Here is a 23829-nt window from a genome sequence, read left to right on the forward strand (position 1 = left end):
GTACAGTACAGCTAAACAATGCCATACTTTGACATATATCGACAAACTTTGACTTTTTGTTATGCAGGGTGTTCTTCGTTGCTTCACGAGATCGCCACCTACCCGAAATACTCTCGATGATTCATGTGACAAAGCACACACCATTGCCTGCTGTCATTGTCATGGTAAGCAAAAGTCAAATTACCATGAAATAGGCCTCCATATTTTGGGAGCTGGCATGAACTGTCATAATGCACATCTGTACATTGTAGGGGATATATATATATATATATATATATATATATATATATATATATATATATATATATATATATATATATATATATATATATATATATATATGTCGTGGCCAAAAATATTGGCACCCTTGCACTTTTTTTCAAATAATGCACCATTTCTTCAAGAAAATTGTTGAAATTAAAAATATATTTTGGTATCCACATATGTATTTCTTTAGTTTGCAGTGAAACAAAACAAAAAATACTGAAAAAATTACGAAATCTTTATAGCTTATTCCACACAGAAATCATAAAATGTCCCAGACAATATTATCGGCACCTTTTAGAAGTTAGAAATAATTAGATTTCAAGCAGTTGATTCTCCTTTACTTTGGAATTGAACTCACCTGTGGTGAGTTGCAGGTGCCTGCAATATACAAATCACTCATTCAACCAGTTTGAATAGAGAAAAGGAGTCATTCTGCTGTTTTGTGTCACTGTGTGTACCGCAATGAGCATGGAGAAAAGAGAGAAAACCAGATAATTGTCTGAGGAAGTCAGACACAAGATTGTAGCCGAGCACGGACCATCGCAAGGCTACAAGTCCATCTCCAGAGACTTTGATATTCCTGTGTCCACCGTACGCAATGTTATCAGGACATGTAAGGCCCATGGCACTGCAGCAAACTTCCCTGGACGTGGCCGCAAGAGAAAAAACTTGATCGAAGATTGCAGCGAAGGATTGTTCGAATGGTGGGGAAAGCACCTCCATCAACTGCAAAACAGATTCAAGCTGACCTTCAGACACAAGGTATGACAGTTTCAACTCGCACCATCCATCGCCAACTCAATGAAAGGAGGTTCTATGGTAGGAGATCCAGGAGGACCCCAGTGCTGAGAAAGCCTGACTGGAGTTTGCCAAAACACACCTGAACAAGCCAAAATCCTTATGGGGGAATGTCCTGTGGACAGATGAGACCATTTATAACTTTTTGGTAAAGCACATCATCTCTATGTTTACAGAAAACAAAATGAAGCCTTCAAAGAAAAGAACGCCTTCCCTACAGTCAAAGATGGAGGAGGTTTAGTGATTTTATGGGGTTGCTGTGCTGCCTCTGGCTGCCACACTGTGTGCCTTGAATGTGTGCATGGCATCATGAAATCAGAAGATTACCAAGGCATTTTGGAGTGCAATGTTCAACCCAGTGTCAGAAAGCTGGGTCTCCGTCGAAGGTCATGGGTCTTGCAGCAGGACAATGACCCCAAACACACTTTAAAAAGCACCCAGGAATGGTTCAAGACAAAACGCTGGACTGTTGTGAAGTGACCAGCAATGAGTACAGATCTAAATCCCATTAAACACCTGTGGGGAGATCTGAAAACAGCATTTGGGAGAAGACACCCTTCAAATCTGGGAGAACTGGAGCAGTTTGCACAAGAAGAATGGGCCAATCTGCCAGTAGAGAGTTGTAGGAAGCTCATTCATGGCTATAGGAAGTGCTTTACTGCAGTTATTTTGTCCAAAGGCTGCGCTACCAAATATTAAGTCTCGGATGTCAATAATTTTGTCAATGCCATTTCTTTTTATTTTCTGATTTAAAAGGATATATTAAGTTCTGAATCAAAAACAAAGGTTCTGTAATATTAACTCTGAAATAAAGAATTGTGGAGACCAAATACTTTTGTCAATTTCAACTTATTTTTGAGAAAATTGTGCGTTATTTCAAAAAAGTGCAAGGGTGCAAATATTTTTGGCCACGACTGTATGTATGTACGTGTATATTATATATATATATATATATATATATATATATATATATATATATATAATATATATATATATATATATATATATATAAGTTCAAAACACACCTGGTCACAAGTGTGCCGCACTGACCGGGTCCTCAATCGAGGTCCTCAGCATCATCCCGTTTCGGCCCTTCAGCCTCGATACGGTCAGCTAAGGTGGGCCAGCAGGGGCACATACACATCCACACGCAGCAACTACACCTGGATGCGCACATACCCCCACCCCCAGCCAGTGCGAACGCAGACTACAACAACAACACCTCCACATCCAGAATCCACAGCACCAAACAAACATGGTGGAACACTCAAACAGCCACCTTTATACCCTTCACCACTCACCAACAAAACACACAGATCATTCATACACACACATACACACACAACACCAACCAACCACCTACCCTTACAACATACACCACTCAACATACAAAAACACACACTCATGCAAAAATTCATTCATGCAAAAACACACACCCTCACCCACTCACTCACTCACATACACAAAATAAGAAATAATAATAGTAACAACAACAACAACAACAAAAAAACACACACAACCAACCTACACCGTTCAACGTGCCTCCATAAACTTCCTCCATAGCTAAAATGAGCCTGTCAAGGCAACCTGGGCCACCTTGTCACACATCCTCCTTCTTTCTGTCCCACACACTCCAAGCCGAGCAAGAAATGCAGAAAAGGAATTGCCAATATACCCTTGACACCCCACCTCAAATGGCTGACAAGAAACTCGCCAACCCTTCTCCCGGCACTCTGCCTCCAGCTCACTGTACTTTCCTCTCTTCCTCTCGTGCACCTCCTCCATGTTCTCTCCCCAAGGTACAGACAATTCCCCTAAGATGACCTGTCTTGTTGCACCTGACCAAATGACAATGTCAGGCCGCAACCTTGTCCCACAGATCTCCTCTGGGAATACCAATTGTGGCTTTAGGTCTGCCACAACCTGCCAATCACAAGCATCTGACAGCCCTCTTGCTTTCCACTCCCTCCTCTTTCCACCTCTTACCACTTGGCCCTCTTTGACAAACAACACCTCTCCCTCATCAGTCTCCTTCTCCACTCTTCTCTCTCTCGACCTCAGCACCTCTTGTGGCACCATCTGCACCACCACTGCCAGCACCTGATCATGTCACCACCTGTATTGTCCTGCTGCCAATGCTACTGCACATGCACTCAGTGCATGCTGCACCATTCCCACACCTCCACACAAATAACCTCTCTCCTCCTGCAACAACCCCCACAATCTCAAGTTTACTGGTGATGGAAGCACATCATACATTGCCCGCAACAGGATATTCAACAATATTGGCTCCATCCTCCAAATCTCTTGCCACTTCAATATCCTCACCCGCACACCTTCCCACCTAGTCCAAGCACCTTGCTGTGCCTGACTGACTGCTTTCACATATCTGCCCTCCTCTTCCTTTCTTCTCACCTTCCTCTCAACCATCTTCCTCCTCTCTTTCATACATGCCTTTCCCCATCGCTCATGCTTCATCCACCCCAAGCCATGCTTCCCGTGCTCTACCATCCCCATGATCTCCTCCTGTTGCAACCGCTCCTCCATCTCGTCCACCTCTGCTCTTGCAATCCACTTCTGACTTCCCTTCTTCTCTGGGAGATCATTCTTTACCACTGCATCACTTGAATCCCGCAACTTCATGAACTCCCGCACCCTCACCACCTTAAACTCCTCGGTTAATGATGTCAAGGGAAACTGGAGTTTTCCACCCTGACCATAAAAGGCAATGTTCGTCAAACAGTGTGGCACTCCCAACCACCTCCTCACAAACCCGCTCACCACAAACCCGCTCCACAACCTCCATCCTCTCTACATGCCCAATCACAATATCATACATCATCAATGGCCACAATACTCGTGGCATCAATCCAAACTTCAAACACCATACCTTCAACTTACCTGGCAAAGCACATCCATCATTCCTCTTCAAACCTCTCAAAAGCTTGTTTCTGATCTCCTCCACTCTTCCCACATCATTCAACTCCACTGTATACCATCTTCCCAAACTCTTCACAGGGGCCTCCACCAATGATGGAACCACCTCCCCTCCCAGCTCAAACCTGTGCATATTATCCACCACTCCTCGTCTCACTACCACACTCCTCGACTTTCTTGCTTTAAATCCCATTCTTTCCCACCGCATCAACCTTTCCAGTCATCCCAGTACCTCTACTGCTGCATCAGCGGACTGTTGGGCAACTATCAGGTCATCCATGAATGCAAACATTGCCGGCAACCTCTGACCAGGGGCTAGCTCCACTTCTTTACCATGTCCACTCACTGCACGTATCAACAACTCCATAACCAGCACAAAAAATCGGGGAGATGGTACATCCCATCGGGATCCCCACTTCCAACTTCTGCCACTCTGTTACATCGGACTGTGTCGCAAACCGCATCCAAAACTGATCATAATATGCCATCAAAAAATCCCTAAATCTCCGTGGCACCCAAAATAAATCCATGGCATACCTGATCAAGGCATGCGGCACTGACCCATATGCATTCTCCAAATCCAGCCATACCACCACCACATCCTTCCTTTGCCTCTTTGCCTCCTGTAACACTTGCCAGACCATTGCCGAGTGTTCAATGCATCCTGGTGATCCTGGCATTCCTGCCTTCTGCACAGAACCATCCACAAAACCATTCCCTCTGATGAAGCCTGAGAGCCGTGCCACAAATACACTCATCAATATCTTCCCATCTACATCGAGCAATGATATTGGTCTAAACTGCTCCAGTGTCACAGCCTCCTCCTGCTTTGGAATATAAACTCCTTCCGCCGAGTCCATCGACTGGGCACCACTCCTTGCCTCCATACCACCTTCAGAGCCTTCCACAGATACTGCCTGATGCCTTCACAACTCTTAAACACCTTGTATGGCACTCCACATGGTCCTGGAGCCGATGCCGCCCGTGCCTTCCTCAAGACTGCCTCAATCTCAGACATCTTTGGCTCTGACAAATCAAATGGAACACCTGGCTCTGTCGGTCTCACCAATTCTTCGATGTCCTCCACCACTTCGTTCCTCATTGTGTCTGCATACGTGACATGCAGGTGACCTTCCAACTCTTCCTCTGGTACCTTCAATACACTAAATCGAGATGGCTCCAACAGATCCTTCATAAACTGAAAAGGCTTCTCAAAGAACCTCTTTCTCTTCCTCTGCCTCTCATTTCTTCGCCTCTTCATCCTTTCCACTCTCTTCAACTTCACCAACCTCATCCTCACATGCTTCATCAACACCTCAAGCCCATTCCTCTCCCCTTCCACTGCCGTCTTCCATCTACCTGAACTCCTCAACTCCATTCTCAACTCATGGATCTCCCTCTGCCTCCTGCTCAAACATGCCTCCTTCTCACCCCTCTCTACACACTCTTTCACTCCAAACGTGACACATGCATACTCAAACAGAATCTCATTCATCTTTCTCAATCTATCTTCCACCCTTCCTTTCAACCTATGAAGCGCCCCACACATCACTCCATCCATTCTCTCCCATACTTCCCTTTCTCCCATACCTGGCCATTTCACTCTCCTCCTCACATCCTTTCCCTGCTGAAGTACAACCCCAGGACATACAACACTGTGGCTTGCTACCTGGCTGTTTCTCCCGGCCGTCTTACGTGTCCCCTTTTCAAAGGCACTGCGTTGCTGTACCTCCTCCTCACCCACCTTACGCACACAACCCATCCGGCTCTGATGGATACGCAACACTCTCACTGACTCAAACTCACGTCCACACCAACATTTCTCTCGATTTTCAAAGGCACTGCGTTGCTGTACCTCCTCCTCACCCACCTTACGCACACAACCCGTCCGGCTCTGATGGATATGCAATCCTCTCACTGACGCAAACTCACGTCCACACCCACACTTCTCTCGATTTTCAAAGGCACTGCATTGCTGTACCTCCTCCTCACCCACCTTACACAAATATTTTTGGCCACGACTGTATGGATGTACGTGTATATATATATATATATATATATATATATATATATATATATATATATATATATATATATATATATATATATACATATATATATACATATATATATATACATATACATATACATATACATATATATATATATATACATATATATATACATATACATATATATATATACATATATATATATATATATATATATATATATATATTGTTGCGGATCTCGGGTTCGTCGACGTACTAAGGGGGGGTTAAGTCCTGCTCCCCCTCGAACTCCGAGTCCACGAGGCCGCCAACCACACTACACTCGTGGTGGACGGATTGCTAAGGAATTCCAGCCGCCGAGCCCGCAGCTACGCGTGGAAGGGTTAACGGTCACGACCCGAGTACCTTCGACACATGCAGCTGTGAGAACGGGGACTGAACCTCGCACGAGTCACGCTGGTACTGGATGCCCGAGCGGTTGTGCGTCGCGTAACTCATGCTGTTAACACTATTGAACCCGATCGAGCGGTTTTAATTCGGGTGATGCTAGGCCAATGTTGAAAGGATGATGACGGCCAGGTTGGAAACTAAACCACAGGATTTATTTACAATGTACAGTATTCACAGAAAAGGGACAAAGCGGAGAATCTTAGCTGCCTTACCACCTTGGTTCCCAGACAAGGGCCCTCAGATTCGTTCGGGGAAGGGGAGGAAGAGGGTAATGCGCACAAAGCGCGGCCGCTTCGTGCAGTTTGCCTGGACGGGTTCGTTGGACGGAAACCCCCAAGGATCGCTCCAACCCAGGACACCACAGCCGGAGATGTTCGCGGCAGGGGCGTTGATCAAGGACGTGCACGTAGCCAGGGCCGGCGCCAGACTATTTTGCGCCCTAGGCAAGGCCAGCTACTTGCATCCCCTCCCACCCACCCCCCCCCCCCCCCAATTTTTTTTTGCCAACTTCGATTATTAAAAAGATGTTTTGTCGAAAAAATAAAAAGCAGAAAACTTGAAACTGCTAAATTTATTTTAAATTGCAAGAATAAGTACCGTGAGATGCCAACAGCACCAATATTAAAGGTGCAATATCCATTAATATGGCAGTGGCCCTGTTACCCCCACACTTTTGGGCAAATGGGCTTTCACTTTAAAAATATGACACTCCATGTGGTTTGCAATGCAAAATAAAAAAGTGGTCCCTTTATGAGTGTGTGAATGGAAATTACAGATAAACAAAACAGTTTTTGGTTTGAGCAATAAGTTTTAGATATGCAAAATCAAAATTTTAAATAATCAATCTTTGATTATTTTTCGCAAATACAAAATAAAATATTTTGGCACACAAATCATTTTGAACTAAAGGGCACTCGGTATAATGCATACCTCAGCCATTGGCAACACAACATTCAAACCTTTTACTTCACACACCTTTAAGTATATATACCATTTAAGGATACTTGGCGTAACCAACCCGTCATGTCACCACAATATTTCGCTTACACTCAGACAGAGAAACAAACAAAAAAACAGACAAACAGAGTTAAAAATGTCTCATAAAAGTTTCAATTTCAGACACATCAACATCTCACTTTTCGTGCCTTTTCCTTTGCAAATTTTGTCACAAATTCAACCAGATCAAGTGCTGATGCCTGGGCATATTCAATTGATATAGTTGCCAAGCCAACTCGTCTCTTTTCCAACATTGTAGAGCATATGTAAGTTTTTATAACTTTAAGCTTTGAGAAACTACGTTCACCACTTGCCACTGATACTGGAAGTGTGAGAAGGATCCTTAAAGCAACGGAAACATTAGGCACATTATCCAGGAGTTTTTGTTGTAGTATGAAGAGAACTACTTCTTGTGGCAGCATAGACTTTGGAAGTCTTCGAGCTATTGCGACAAGTTCAGTAATGCGCCCCTCTGATGTCTGTGCCCTAGGCGGCTGCCTTGTTGGCCTAATGGTAGCGCCGGCCCTGCACGTAGCAGGAACCCGACAAGAAGAACAGCGTATTTCAGGATCAGCGAGGCAGAGAGAGCGAGGCAGAGAGTCTATATGCAGGAGCCTGGCACGAGTCAGAGAGCACATAAGGCAGAGAGGCAGAGCGCGAGCGGGGGGTCCAGGCCGGGTTTTATAGCCCCCCCCCCCCGACACCCCACTCGAACGTTCCACGGGCCTCCATTGGCCGCCTGTGGTCACGTGTCGTGACAGCCCCTTATTGGTCACCCTTGGCCACTCCCTTCAGCTCCCATTGGCTGTTCGCTGCTCACCGGCCATGCCCCCCAGCTTCTCCCTCGGGCCTGCAAGGCCTGGCCTAAGCCCATGATGAGGCACTTTAGGCTGCAATGAGGCCTACCATTACCCTGCCTGCCTCAACGCATACTAACACCAGGAAGGAGACTATACTTCACATTTAATAAGAAATAACTAACTATGCGAGGCTACATGTTGTAGCTAGGGGGGGGGGGGGGGGGGTTGCCTTTATTTACAAAACCGCAACAATATATATACACACACACATATGTGCGTACATATATGCACATATGTACATACAGTACACATACACATATACATACATATAACTATATATATACACATGCCTATATACATACACAATACACATACATATTTACATACATATAAATATATACATGCATACATAGTCACGTGAAAAAGTAAGTACACCCCATGTAAAGTTTTGACTTTTTCAACATATTTCAACATACAGCTATTTGATCTTCCTTTCAACAATATTGACAGATTTTTTTTTTTTTTTTTTTTTTTTTGTATACTGAATCGAGGCTCGTGAAAGAGCTAACATTTACTTCACAAACAAATCAACCAGACAAACAAAATATATAAAAAGAGGGAGCGGAAAACAAGATGGGGAGAGAAGGGGAAGCACACAAACACAACATTTGAGAGCAGGGAGATGTGTGGAAGGGAGAGGGCTTGGGGGGAGGAGGCATGGGAAGGGGGGGGGGGGGTGGAGGGAGAAGTATAAAACACAAGGACACCAAGGACTTCCAGGACAGAAGTTGGTATTTCAAAAAAGTGGAATTGGGGTGAAATTAGCGGGGGTAGAAAAGATCAAGGTTTTGGATGGGGGAAGATAAGAGATGGTGGTGAACAGCTGTTTTAAAGACCTGGAGGGTGGAGTGGGATTGAAGAGAGTGAGGGAGTTTGTTCCAGAGGCGGGAGAAAAGAGGAATGAAGGAGTGAAGGTGAGCAGAGAGTCTTGATTTTGGCAGTTTGACCATAAGAGGGTCAAAGGTGATATAACATAACAAATATCATGAAACATTTACATTTTGTAGTCCATTGCATAATTTAAATAAACATAAATGTAAATTTTGCATGTGGAAAAAGTAAGTACCTTTAGAATGAACGGTGTTCCATGATCCCAATCAAGTGTGAGAGGTGGCTGCACGTTTGAACCCACAGTACATAGCATTTTTGAACCTGTAGGGAGCGGGTGTACGAGTATATACAAATTCACTTTTACAGTAGAGTATTACAGTGGAGTACAAATTCACTTTTACAGTAGAGTATTACAGTGGAGTACAAATTCACTTTTACAGTCTGTTTGTTTGTTGTTTGTAAAATCGAAGATTTTTCAAGTATATTGGTTGGTCTTGTGCGTTATTCTTTCTGTCTGATTGTCTGTCTGTCATAATTTTAAACCGATATTCATGAAACTTCACCAGATGGTAGGGTTGGTCATAAGGAAGAAGCCTATTGATTTTGAGGTCAAAGGTCATCTTGAGGGGGGAGTTTCTAAAATTGACATTTTTCATCCGATTGACTTGAAAACTAAACAGCAATTGCATAGTGCCTCATTGAATTGGGAAATCGACTATTTTAAGGTCAAAAGGTCAACTCAAGGTCAAACTTCTAAAATCATCAATTTTCATCCAATTAACCAGAAAATTAAACAGCAATTGCATTGTAAGTCACGGAATTAGAAAACCTACTATTTTGGGGGTCAATTTCAATAGGTCAACTCTACGTCAAACTTTTAAAATCATCAATTTTCATCTGAAAAATCATCAATTTCAATCCAATTGACCTAAGCTTTGATTAAGATCATCAATTTTAATCTTGATGCAATGGACAATTTGATGTGTCCATGGCAACTTTTTAATTTGGAGATGGGTGGATTTTGCAAGTATCGTGCTCTGCATGACATGTTTGTTCCTTGTATGCTTCCTTGTTTGTTCCTTGTATGCTTCCAAACATCTGGCCCAATTTCCCTGAAATTTGCTCCACAACATTATTTTAATACATGGAAGGTCAACATCACAATAAAAGCTTTCAATTGTTAATCGAATTGAGGTAAAACCAAGAAACAACGACACTTTAGGCAATCGAGCATCATATGTGGCTTGTACCTCCCCCACACTTCTCATTCGAAGGAGATTCTCTGTTGCGAATCAAAGCAATTGCATTTAAATATTTAAATTCCGTATAGAAGAATGGAAGGTAATGTACAAAGAAAGGGTCCACAATATGCAGGACTCTACTTGGTGCAATAAGTGGGTGCACGATCCGATACAACCTTACACGAGGACGTGAAGGGGCCATTTTGCCCATCATTGCCGTGTTGCACTCCCAAGTTAATTTTTGCTACAGCTTTAAACAACAATCTTCTTTATGTTTTACTCCGTGTAAATGACCCCATCTTGATTGGGGTTCCCAACTTGTAACTAAGTGCTATTTTCACAGGGTTTGCTTCATTTTGGCCTGGATTGAAACTTGAATTGGCAGTGTATAAAACATTTGTGTGATATATTTTGATGAAAGACTCAAGCTTTAACTTTAATTTTCACTCATTGGGTGTTATAATGATGTCCTCACTATCATCAGTTGCTCTCCTCTGCTCTCCCAACCTCCCACTACCTCTGCCCAGTGTCCTCTCATTATACTCATGATTTTCTGTGGGGACATCTACAGCCTGCTCAGTTTCTTCAGCTTCGTGCGCTGGTTGTTCATAGGCTTATCCGTCTCTGGCCTCGTGTACATGCGCTTCACGCGTCCGGACATGCGGAGACCATTCAAGGTGAGATTCGGTTTAAGGAAATGTTTGCAAGGATCAGTGTTTTGTTTTTTTATGCTTTGGTAGTGTTTTGGATAGTTTTTGGTCAATTAATTACTATTATAAATATCGGTTGCTTAATTTAAGATTACAAAGATTATGGGTTCAAGTTCCCTAATTTTTTTTTAAAGCACCATGGTCCATTTTTTAAATGAAATTGGGCTATAAAATCAAGTTATATTAATAATGCTATTTGGTGTTAATAGTGATATAATCAATTTAATTGAGGCTGAGGTGTTGCCGACTAGCATTTGTAGGGTATTTTTTTAAATTGAAGTTTCTTTTAATGGCTTAGCCCATAGGAGATGCCGTCTCGAACAGCGTTTGTCTGTCCGTATGTCCCCACAAACGTACACCAATCAGAGCTGAGGATCTGGTCATATGACAGGGGGCCGTGTTTAGTAACAATTACAGTTGCATGTTTTACTAAAAGGAAATATAATAACCTTCTGTGGAACGTTTTGGGGTCCCAGTGGGTGTCGTAAGGTAGGTTTCAGAAATTCCTCAATACAATTATGATTTTGAAATGCGATCGACACGGACCTTGCCCCCAAATCGGGAAGTTAACAGATGATGACGGTTCACTGGTTTGATAATATCTCAATACAATCGTGATTTAACATTATATTTTGATGTATTAATACCATCGTATTAATTTGTGATTGGAATGATGGATGATGCTGTTTGGAATGAAAATATAGAGAACCTGCTGTCAATGCCTGATGTTCGACTGAAGGTGACACAGGAATGTGGAATTTATTGGTTCATCGTTTGCCATTTGCCGTTTTTTTTTTTTACCCAAGTCATTCACGAACCTGCTGTCCATGCCTGGAGTCAAATAAATTTAATACTTGCATTATTTGCTATCCCCTCCCAGGTCATTCTATCCTCTTCAACTAAAGTATCAAACAAGCCCGGCTACACCGCCGTTGTTAGACTATCGGTCTTGTTTTGTTACCTAAAAGTCGAAATGTGTTTATTTACAACATCTGTTAAATATTTGGCTTTGGTTGTGTTATTACAATCTTTATCTGAAACTGCGTTGCTCGAAGTATGCAGGTTAAAAGACGGTGTGATAAGAGAAGGAACGGCCTGTATTTGCTAACATAGAAATGCATTCTTGTAGCTGTTGAAACAATATATAGTCAAAATATATAACTTACACTGCATTTCTAAAATATTGTCTCCACGGACGGACAAACGTTGTTGTCCGTCTGCACGGACAACAGCCACAGGTTGGCAACTATTGTGGAGGATTGATGGACCAAATGGCCTCCCTCCACCTGCATTAAAGTTCCTTGCAATGAAGTCATATTATTATTTGTACTAGCTGAAGTGTCCGTCTACTGAAGTCCGCTCATATAACCATGTTCTGTGATAGTTGCATTATTTAATTCGTTTAAAATTAAATTATTGTGTGCTCACACATATATATTAACAATTCAATTCGACCTTCAGTTTTCCCAAAAAGGCATGTAGTCATTTTAATTTATGAAACATTTTGGCTACACACATACATACATTACATACATACATACATACATTACACACATACATACATACATATACATACATATGCCGTAGCTCCATTATAGGATGATTACTCTTTCCATTTGAATCCGTTTGTTTGTCTGCTTGTCCATACAGAACGTGACTATGTCTGTTATTCACATACTATTGAAATGGTTATAATGATAACTAGCCGAAACCCGTGGAACATCCACGGAAGGGAGGATGTGGTGTATGGATAGAGTGTACCATTATGGATGGCATAGGGGATTTGCTTGTCCGAGTAAGAGTTAGGAAGAAAGATGAGAATGAAGAGTGCGTATATGAACAACGTATTTATTGCAATCTACTTAAATGACAACGCTACGATATACTTTTGAAAAATGAATGGATTCGTAATAGGAATCGGCATAGCACCACTCTGGGATTGTCCACTCAGTGGATGGCTTGCTGTCACCTTCGACTGTCCAATCAGCAGACGGCTTGCTTCGCCTTCGCCCAGCAGACGCCAATACGATGGCGTCGTAAGATGGCGTCGTATCGGCAGTTAATCGGATGCTTTTGGGCCCCAACGTCGGCTAATTCAGATTTTTCGAGTATGGCTGCACATGATAAACAAAGAGCGCGGTTCGTAGATCGTACATCCATTAGTGCCGTGGGCATCGGGTCACTGGGTGTGGCGTAAAAGGGATAACAAAGTCGAGTCCTTACGCTATTATTATACAGACTAGCCGAAACCCGTGGAACATCCACGGAAGGGAGGATGTGGTGTTGTACACCGCGATCGACGACACCGGCACAAATGCATGCTCTGGATTGTGAACTCAGTGGACGGCTTGCTTTCGCCTTCGCTTGTCCAATCAGCGGACGGCTTGCTTCGCCTTCACCCAGCCGACGCCAATACGATGGCGCGTGGAACATCCACGGAAGGGAGGATGTGGTGTATGGATAGAGTGTACCATTATGGATGGCATAGGGGATTTGCTTGTCCGAGTAAGAGTTAGGAAGAAAGATGAGAATGAAGAGTGCGTATATGAACAACGATCGCCGACACCAGCACAAATGCATGCCCTGGATTGTCCACTCAGTGGACGGCTTGCTGTCGCCTTCGCCTGTCCAATCAGCGGACCGCTTGCTTCGCCTTCGCCCAGCAGACGCCAATACGATGGAGTCGTAAGATGGCGTCATATCGGCAGTTAATCAGATGCTTTTGGGCCCCAACGTCGGCTAATTCAGATTTTTCGAGTATGGCTGTACGTGATAAACAAAGAGCGCGGTTCGTAGATCGTAAAGCCATTTGTGCCGTGGGCATCGGGTCACTGGGTGCGGCGTAAAAGGGATAACAAAGTCGAGTCCTTACGCTGTTATTATATAGATGATGATAAAGGTACATAAGGATGATAATAATAATGATTATGATAATAATAATGACAATGATAATACTACATAATGATAATAATAATAATGGTACATAATGATAATGATGATAATAATGGTACATAATGATGATAATAATAATGCTACATAATGATAATGATAATAATAATGATGATAATAATGACAATGATAATGATAATAATAATACATAATAATAATAATAATAATTCATTTATTTTGTATAGCGCTTTTCCAGAAGCCCAAAGGCGCTTTGACAGAGTGGAAAACATAATGCATAACAATACATGAAAACAACAATTGCAAAAAGACAAGAATCAAGAAAACAAACAGCAGCGATATACGGCATATATATAAGACAAGAATCAAAAAGACAAGACAAGAATCAATAGGGAAATATTTAAAGCAAAAGGAGGGAGAAGGAGAAGAGATAGTCAGGGGTTAAATGCTGTGGGTTGAATGTTGAATGCAGCGTTGAACAGGTGGGTCTTTAGTGATGTTTTGAATGTGGTGAGTGAGGAGGAGTCTCTGATGGTGTGAGGTAGTGAGTTCCAGAGGGTGGGAGCAGCGATGGAGAAGGCCCTGTCCCCCCAGGATCTGAATTTGGTCCGGATGGAGGGGGTCAGGAGGTTGGTACCAGCAGAGCGGAGGTTGCGGGTGGGAGTGTGTCTGGAGAGGAGGTCAGCCAGGTAGGATGGGGCCAGGTTATGGAGAGCTTTGTATGTCAAGAGGAGGATTTTGTACTGGATTCTCTGGGGGATGGGGAGCCAGTGAAGCTTGTAAAGGACGGGGGTGATGTGGTCACGGGTCCGGGAATGAGTGAGTAGACGGGCAGCGGAGTTCTGAATGTATTGGAGTTTATTGGTGATTTTTGAGGGTGAACCATAGAGGAGGCTATTGCAGTAGTCCAGACGGGAGGTGATGAAGGCGTGGATGAGGGTTTCTGCAGCCGTGGAGGAGAGGGATGAGCGGAGACGGGCAATGTTTTTCAGGTGAAAGAAGGCTGACTTTGTGATCTGTTTAGTGTATTTGTCGAAGGAAAGGGTTTGGTCAAAGATGACGCCAAGATTCCGGATGTGAGGGGAGGTGGATACTGGGATACCGTCGATGTTGAGGGCAAAGTTATGGGTGGATTTTGTGAGCGTTTTTGGGCCAATGATGATTATTTCAGATTTATCACAGTTAAGCTTGAGGAAGTTGATTTGAAGCCAGGATTTTATTTCAGTGATGCAGTTTGTCAGGATAGAGTGGGTGTCGGTGGATAATAATGTCGATAATGATAATGATAATAATAATGATGATAATAATGACAATGATAATACTACATAATGATAATAATAATAATGGTACATAATGATAATGATAATAATGGTACATAATGATAATAATAATAATGGTACATAATGATAATGATGATAATAATGGTACATAATGATAATGATAATAATAATGATGATAATAATGACAATGATAATGATAATAATAATACATAATGATAATGATAATAATGATAATAATAATAATAATAATAATAATGATATATAATGATAATGATAATAATAATGATGATTAAAATGACAATGATAATGATAATAATAATACATAATGATAATGATAATAATAATAATGATATATAATGATACTGATAATGATGCATAATGATGACAAAAATGATAATTAATAGTAAATAATAATGCTAATGATACATGGTAATAATGGTACATGAGTACATCTATTGATTATGTAGCATTGGAAGGTTTTTCTTTGTTTATTTTTTAAATAAAATTGGGTTATAGAATTGAGTTATATTAATAATATTTGGTGTTAATAGTGATGTAATCAATTGCATTGATAGTGAGGTATTGGTTTCCATTAACACCAAACTACACAACACCAGGGCACTCTATTCTTGACTCTGTGGTGGTTTGTCCTGTGAAATGGAAATATCTGCACAGAGTCGATTTATTTGGCCATTAAGACAATGTAACTGTCGAGAAGCAATTGATTTATGTTGGCAAATTTGCTTACTTATTTGATCCGGATTTGTTGTATTATTACAATCCTTATCTGAAAGTTTTGTTAAAAATATGTAGGTCAAAAGACTGGCTTTACTGTATAGTGTCTATTTATTACATACTATTAGAACTGAGTGTGTCCCTTAATTACATATACTAGGGCATGCCCGTACTATATATATATCTAAAATTATATCCCCCCCCCCCCCTCTATTTACATGAAATGGTTTGGTCCATTCGCAAAGCCAAAGCGAACAGCTTGCGAGTACGGTAGAACCCCCCCCCCTCTATTTACATGAAATGGTTTGGTCCATTCGCAAAGCCAAAGCGAACGGCGAACGGCTAAATCGCCATAGCTCGGTAGCTCGCTGCTCTCTGATTGGTCGAATCGTTTTTTGGACATAGCTCGGTAACTACTTGTCCGATTAATTTCAAACCTTGAAAAGGCACATCCTCGGGTCCCCAGCAATATACCTGGCAAGTTTCAAGTATATCGGACCGGTAGTTGTCGAGAAACAGCGGTCGCATACACACAGAGATTAGTGGAATTATAGATAGACTAGGGCATGCCCGTACGTGGGTGCAATGCCCGTACGTGGGTACGTGGGTACGTGGGTGCGAGTACGGTGACAACCCCCCCCCTCTATTTACATGAAATGGTTTGGTCCATGAAATGTTTTGGTCCATTCGCAACGCCAAAGCGAACGGCGAACGCTTTACATGAAATGGTTTGGTTCATGAAATGTTTTGGTCCATTCGCAACGCCAAAGCGAACGGCGAACGGCTTGCGAGTACAGTGACAATCCCCCCCCCCCCCCCCCCCTCTATTTACATGAAATGGTTTTTATTAGTTTTAAAACATAGTTTAACGCCAACATAGCGCCAACATAGTTTGCAAACGTGAAATAAATGAATACGCTCTCAAATGTGCCATCCGAGGCAGAGTGTGTTCGCCACGTTCGGCACACGCGATAGCTCGCTGCTCTCTGATTGGTTGAATCGTTTTTTGGACATAGCTCGGTAAGTAATTGTCCGATTAATATGAAACCTTGAAAAGGCACATCCTCGGGTCCCCAGCAATATACCTGGCAAGTTTAAAGTATATCGGACCCGTGGTTGTCGAGAAACAGCGGTCACAGACAAACAAACGTACAAACAAACAAACACACAGAGATTACTGGAATTATAGATAGATAATGTACAATGTGTGTGCGTCTATTAATTACGTATTAATGAAATGTGAGTACATCTATTAATTACGTACTATCGGAACATGAGTTTGTCCATTAATTATGTACGAATGCAATGTGAGGACATACTGTATATGAATTACATACTATTGAAATGTGTGTACGTCTACAAAGTACGTACTGTTTGAACATGCGTTGGACCGTGAGTATGTCTATTAATTATGTATTAATGGACCATGACTACATCTGTTAATTACGTCCATTAATTACATACCTTTTCGACCTTTGGACTCTTTAGACCCCTTTAGACCTTTTTTTTTTTTTTTTTGTGTATACTGAATCGAGGCTCGTGAAAGAGCTAACATTTACTTCACAAACAAATCAACCAGACAAACAAAATATATAAAAAGAGGGAGCGGAAAACAAGATGGGGAGAGAAGGGGAAGCACACAAACACAACATTTGAGAGCAGGGAGATGTGTGGAAGGGAGAGGGCTTGGGGGGAGGAGGCGTGGGAAGGGGGGGGGGGAGGGACAAGTATAAAACACAAGGACACCAAGGACTTCCAGGACAGAAGTTGGTATTTCAAAAAAGTGGAATTGGGGTGAAATTAGCGGGGGTAGAAAAGATCAAGGTTTTGGATGGGGGAAGATAAGAGATGGTGGTGAACAGCTGTTTTAAAGACCTGGAGGGTGGAGTGGGATTGAAGAGAGTGAGGGAGTTTGTACCAGAGGCGGGAGAAAAGAGGAATGAAGGAGTGAAGGTGAGCAGAGAGTCTTGATTTTGGCAGTTTGACCATAAGAGGGTTGCAGGCAGATCTTGTGCGACCTGTAGGAATATTTGCGGGACAGAGCCCAGAGAGAGCTGGGGGGGCAAGGCCAGAGAGGAGTCGGTAGAAGACGGAAAGACCACCAACCTGCCTGCGGTGAGTGAGTGAGAGGCCCTTGGAGTTAGCTTCATCGCGGGAGATTCCAATGATTCTGAATGCTTTGGTTTCAACAGCGTGAAGACGAGCTAGGTGTGAGGCAGGAGCACCAGCCCAGAGGGGAGAGCAGTATTACATTGAGCTGCGGATGAAAACAAACACATTGGCGCATTTTAGACGCTTTACAGACGTTCAGACCTTCCACTCCTGCAGAGAGATAAATTAAATCTCATATGAAGTGTTCGCCACTGTCGGAGCAATGCTTGTTGGCAAAGGCAAACTAGCACCTTATTTGAGATTTAGTTATTGTGCATTAATTGCCCTGCATAATTCTGAACGACCAAAATAATTTTGATAATAATGTGTAGTTCCCGATTTATCTTGTCCATGGTAATTATGAGAGTTTCCACAAGCAAACTATATAACTTCAAGGTTTAAAATGATAACTAGAAAGCATCTGAAAATGCAAAGCCCGGCGTCCATTTCTATTCAGACACTTCTTCTTCCGTATGCTCAAATTAACGAAAACAGTTAAAAAAACAAAATACAAAATGAAAATTGATGATTTTATGCAACCTTCACCTTTAGATCTAAAAACAACAATTGGCTTCTAGCTTTTGATTGGTGAACCAATTCTGTGACCCAATATGCAAATTCTTAAAATTTCAGCTCAATTGGGTGAAAATTATGGTGCACGTAAATGAGGATGTATAGGTAATGGTGGTGCACTGAAATGAAGATGTATAAGGTAATGGTGGTGCACTGAAATGAAGATGTATAAGGTAATGGTGGTGCACTGAAATGAAGATGTATAAGGTAATGGTGGTGCTCTGAAATGAGGATGTATAAAGTAATGGTGGTGCACGTCAATGAGGATGTATAGGTAATGGTAGTGCACTGAAATGAAGATGTATAGGTAATGGTAGTGCACTGAAATGAGGATGTATAAAGTAATGGTGGTGCACGTAAATGAGGATGTATAAGGTAATGGTGGTGCACTGAAATGAGGATGTATAAGGTAATGGTGGTGCATGAAATGAGGATGTATAAGGTAATGGTGGTGCACTGAAATGAATATGTATAAGGTAATGGTGGTGCACTGAAATGAGGATGCATAAGGTAATGGTGGTGCTAAAGGAGCTCGGGCTCCCACGTCGATCGGAAGAATGGACGCGACAAAAAGCTGGAATTCGTCCGAGTTGCTTTATTCAAACAAAACACTCAGGTACTCTGAAAAGCCCGTTTATCGGGCAGCAATATATATACACACATTATCCCGGAGCGTTTGCCCAGGAAAGGCGAGAGGGGGCGTGGCCGAGCATCCCGACCGAGGCCTGGCAAGTTGAGCGCGGGCCTGCCCGGGCGTCCTGGACGAGCCCGGCATGGTGATCGCTCCGCGTCCTTGATAGGTGCAAGGCGATTGTGAAAACCCAGCAGTAGCCACTACACACGTCCCCCCAGAATCGACTTGCACCGGCAGGGTCAATTTGAGGAGGGTCCTGATGACCCGGCCGAAGCGACCCCTGGCGGGTCGTGGGGGGGGGTCCGGTGTGGTGGTGGGCGGTCGAGTGGGGGGCACCGTGGACGGTGGGCGGCCTCGCCGCGGCGGAAGGGCCACCCGTGGTGGTTGGTCGACGTCCACGTGCGCCGGCTTGAGGCGGTCCACCGCAATCCGGTCCGACCTGCCGCCGATGTCGATGACGAACGACTTGTCGTCCCGTCGCAGGACCCGGAAGGGCCCGTCGTACGGCGGCCGGAGTGGCCCCCGATGTGCGTCGTGACGCACAAAAACATACTCTGCTGTGCGAAGTGCTGGGGGGACGTAGGACTGGGGGTCACTGTGGTGGGATGTTGGCACGGGGGCAAACCGTCGGGCGGCCTCCTGGAGGTCCGAGCGCTGGTGAGCTGCGGACCAGGGACTGGTAGCGTCGGGCACGAATTCGCCCGGGACGCGTAGCGCCTGGCCGTAGACAAGCTCGGCGGTGGATGCCTGGAGGTCCTCCTTGGGGGCCGTGCGGAGGCCCTAAAGGACCCACGGCAGCCGGTCGGCCCAACCGCCGTCTTGAAGGCCGGCCATGAGCGCGGCCTTCATGGAGCGGTGGAATCGCTCGCACAACCCGTTTGCTTGGGGGTGGTAGGCCGTAGTACGGTGGAGCTTGACCCCCAGGTTGCGGGCGACCGCGCCCCACAGCTCGGAGGTGAACTGTGGTCCGCGGTCTGACGAGATGTCCGCCGGTGCGCCAAAGCGGGCGACCCAGGTGGCGATGAAAGCCTGCGCCGTGTCGGCGGTGGTGGTGGAGACGAGGGGAACGGCCTCCGGCCACCTGGCGGTCCTGTCCACCATGGTGAGCAGGTATGTGAACCCCCGTGATGGGGGGAGGGGGCCCACCAGATCCACGTTGACATGGTTGAAACGTCGTTCGGGCACGGTGAAAGGTGCCAGCGGGGCCTGGGTGTGTCGGTGGACCTTGGCCCGTTGGCAGGCTGTGCAGGTGCTGGTCCAATCGCGGACGTCCCGACGAAGGCCGTGCCAGACGAATCGCGCCGACACCAGCTTCTGGGAAGCTTTCCGGCCCGGGTGGGAAAGGCCGTGGAGGGAGGCGAAGATGCGGCGTTGCCAGGTGACGGGCACGATGGGGCGAGGCTGGCCTTGGGAGACGTCGCAGAGCAGGACAGTGTCCGTGAAGGGGATGTCGGCCAAGCGGAGGCCCGTGTCCGCTGCCCGGAGGGCTTGCACCGTGGTGTCGGTGGTTTGGTCCGCCGCCATAAGTGCGAAGTCCACGCCCAGGTGGACCGCGTTTGCGCTGGCCCGGGAAAGACAGTCGGCCACGGCGTTGTTTTTGCCAGTGACGTGCCGGATGTCTGTGGTAAACTCCGACACGGCGGAGAGGTGGCGCTGTTGGCGGGCCGACCACGGCTCCGTGACCTTGGCCATTGTGTAAACCAACGGCTTGTGGTCGACGAACGCCGTGAAGGGTCGGCCCTCCAGGAGGTGGCGGAAATGGCGGACGGCCAGGTGTAGACCGAGGAGCTCACGGTCAAACGTGCTGTATTTGAGCTCGTTCGGCCGGAGCTGCCGGCTGAAAAAAGCGAGTGGCTGCCAAACCCCGTTCACCCATTGCTCATGTACGGCGCCCACCGCGTAGTCGGAGGCATCCGTGGTGATGGCGATGGGAGCGTTGAGCACCGGGTGAGCGAGCAGTGTTGCGTCGGCAAGGGCCCGCTTTGAGCTTTGGAAGGCCGCGTCAATTGCTGCAGACCAGGCGATGTCGTGCTTGGCCGGCTTGCCCCGGAGGGCTTCGTAGAGGGGCCGCATGAGTTGAGCAGCACGGGGCACGAAGCGGTGATAAAAATTCACCATTCCCAGGAATTCCTGCAGGGCCTTTATGGTGCGGGGACGCGGGAACGTGGTGATGGCCTCGACCTTGGTTGGCAGCGGCACGGCCCCGTTCTTGGTGATGTGGTGGCCCAAAAAATCAACGGCCGTCGTGCCGAATTGGCATTTGGCCGGGTTGACGATGAGGCCGTGCTCGCTGAGGCGCCCGAACAGTGTTCGGAGGTGGAGGAGGTGCTCGGCCCGGGACATGCTGGCGACGAGGATGTCGTCCAGGTAAACGAAAAGGAACGGCAGGTCACGCAGCACGTCGTCCATCAAGCGCTGGAACACCTGAGCCGCGTTCTTGAGACCAAACGGCATCCGTAAGAAATCGAATAAGCCGAACGGCGTGATGACTGCCGTTTTAGGGACGTCGGCCGCCCTGACAGGTACCTGGTGATATCCCCGTATGAGATCAATTTTCGAAAAAATGACCCGTCCCGCCAGACGGGCGGAGAAGTCTTGGATGTGCGGGATCGGATACCTGTCGGGGGTGGTAGCGTCGTTAAGGCGGCGGTAGTCGCCACATGGGCGCCAGCCGCCCCCTGGCTTTGGGACGATGTGTAGTGGCAAAGCCCACGCGCTATCGGAGCACCGCACGATGCCGAGGTGTTCTAAAGCTTCGAACTCGGCTTTGGCCACGGCGAGCTTGGCTGGGTCGAGGCGGCGGGCTCTGGCATAGACCGGCGGGCCCGTGGTTGGTATGTGGTGCTCGATCCCATGCCGTACTGCGACGGCCGAAAACGTCGGCCGCGTGAGGGCCGGGAACTCCGTGAGCAGGCGAGCAAACTCGTTTGCCGCCGGGAGGGCGCATGCCAGCTCGGTCGGCGCGGAGCTGCTCAATGTGCATACCAGGGAGCTGAAGGTTTCGGCGTTGATTAAACGACGCCGATGGACATCCACCAGCAGTCCGTGTGCACAGAGGAAGTCGGCGCCTAGCAGAGCCATGGGCACGTTTGCGGTTACAAACGTCCAAGCAAAGCGTTGGCCGCCGAAGCAGAGGGTGACATTGCGCGGGCCGAAGGTGCGGATGGCCGATCCGTTGGCCGCAACCAAGGAGGGGACGCAAACCGCGGACTGCCTGTCCTGGTCAGAGGCGGGTATGACGCTCAGTTGGGCGCCGGTGTCGCACAGGAAGCGCCGTCCGGACGCTTTATCCGTGATGAACAGTAAGTTGCCCGTGTGGCCGGCGCTCATGGCTGGTAATGAACGCCGGCCCGGCCGTTTCCCGGCCTGCCGAAGGTGCACGGGGGTCGGCATGTCCGGGCCTTCTGTCCGAACCTGGCATGATAGTAACACCACGCTTGGTCAGGTGGAGGCCCCGGTCGTCGTGCTGGAGGTGGTCGGCTCGGTGTAGCGGCCGCCAATTGCGTCGGCAGTTCGGTCGTCGACCGTGCCGGGTGCTCGGGCGCCATGGGTGTTGCGTCGGACGGCGGTGGGCCCCAGGTCGCTGCTGCGATGCGCTGGCCTGCGGCGGAGATCTTGTCAGCTTCCCTGGCAAGGGCATGGGGATCCGTGATCGTCGTGCTTGCCAGGGCGAGGCGTACCGGGCTAGGCAGCTGAAGGAGGAACAGCTCCCGGAACAGGAATGCCGGAGAGTGCTCGCCGAGCAGCGAAAGCATGTAGTCCATTCGCTCGGAAGGGCGCGTGTCGCCGAGCTCGGGCAGGTCGAGCAGGCGCCGTGCGCGTTCCGCCGATGGGAGGGCGAAAGCGTCGAGGAGAAGCTTTTTAATCGCGCCGTATTTGTCAGCGGCTGGCGGACTCTCGAGGAGGCTCAGGGCGCGGGCCGCGGTGGCTGAACCGAGCGCTGCTACCACATGGTGGAAGTGGGTGTCGTCGGCCGTGATGCCTCGCAGGGCGAACAGGGAGTCCGCCTGTGCGAACCAAACTGCCGCGTGAGCCTCCCAGAAGGTAGGCAGTTTAATGGCCACTGCCGTGTCCATGTCGGTAGGTCACCAATGAAGGAGCTCGGGCTCCCACGTCGATCGGAAGAATGGACGCGACAAAAAGCTGGAATTCGTCCGAGTTGCTTTATTCAAACAAAACACTCAGGTACTCTGAAAAGCCTGTTTATCGGGCAGCAATATATATACACACATTATCCCGGAGCGTTTGCCCAGGAAAGGCGAGAGGGGGCGTGGCCGAGCGTCCTGGCTGCGGCCTGGCAAGTTGAGGGCGAGCCTGCCCGGGTATGCCCGGGCATGCCCGGGCGTCCCGACCGAGGCCTGGCAAGTTGAGCGCGGGCCTGCCCGGGCGTCCTGGACGAGCCCGGCATGGTGATCGCTCCGCGTCCTTGATAGGTGCAAGGCGATTG

General features: G+C 46.4%; 1 protein-coding gene across 1 annotated transcript in view; it reads left to right on the forward strand.

Moving 5' to 3' along the window:
* The window catches only part of LOC137425504 (cystine/glutamate transporter-like), a 97858-nt gene that overhangs the window by 64040 nt on the left and 9989 nt on the right, over positions 1-23829 (forward strand). The window contains exons 9-10 of the mRNA XM_068114008.2: positions 68-164; positions 10920-11069. Of these exons, the coding sequence (XP_067970109.1) occupies positions 68-164; positions 10920-11069 (247 nt within the window). The remainder of the gene's footprint in view (positions 1-67; positions 165-10919; positions 11070-23829) is intronic.

Source organism: Myxine glutinosa, chromosome 4 (assembly GCF_964187855.1).
Source record: "Myxine glutinosa chromosome 4, kmMyxGlut1.1, whole genome shotgun sequence".
In the NCBI taxonomy this organism is placed as follows: Eukaryota; Metazoa; Chordata; class Myxini; order Myxiniformes; family Myxinidae; genus Myxine; species Myxine glutinosa.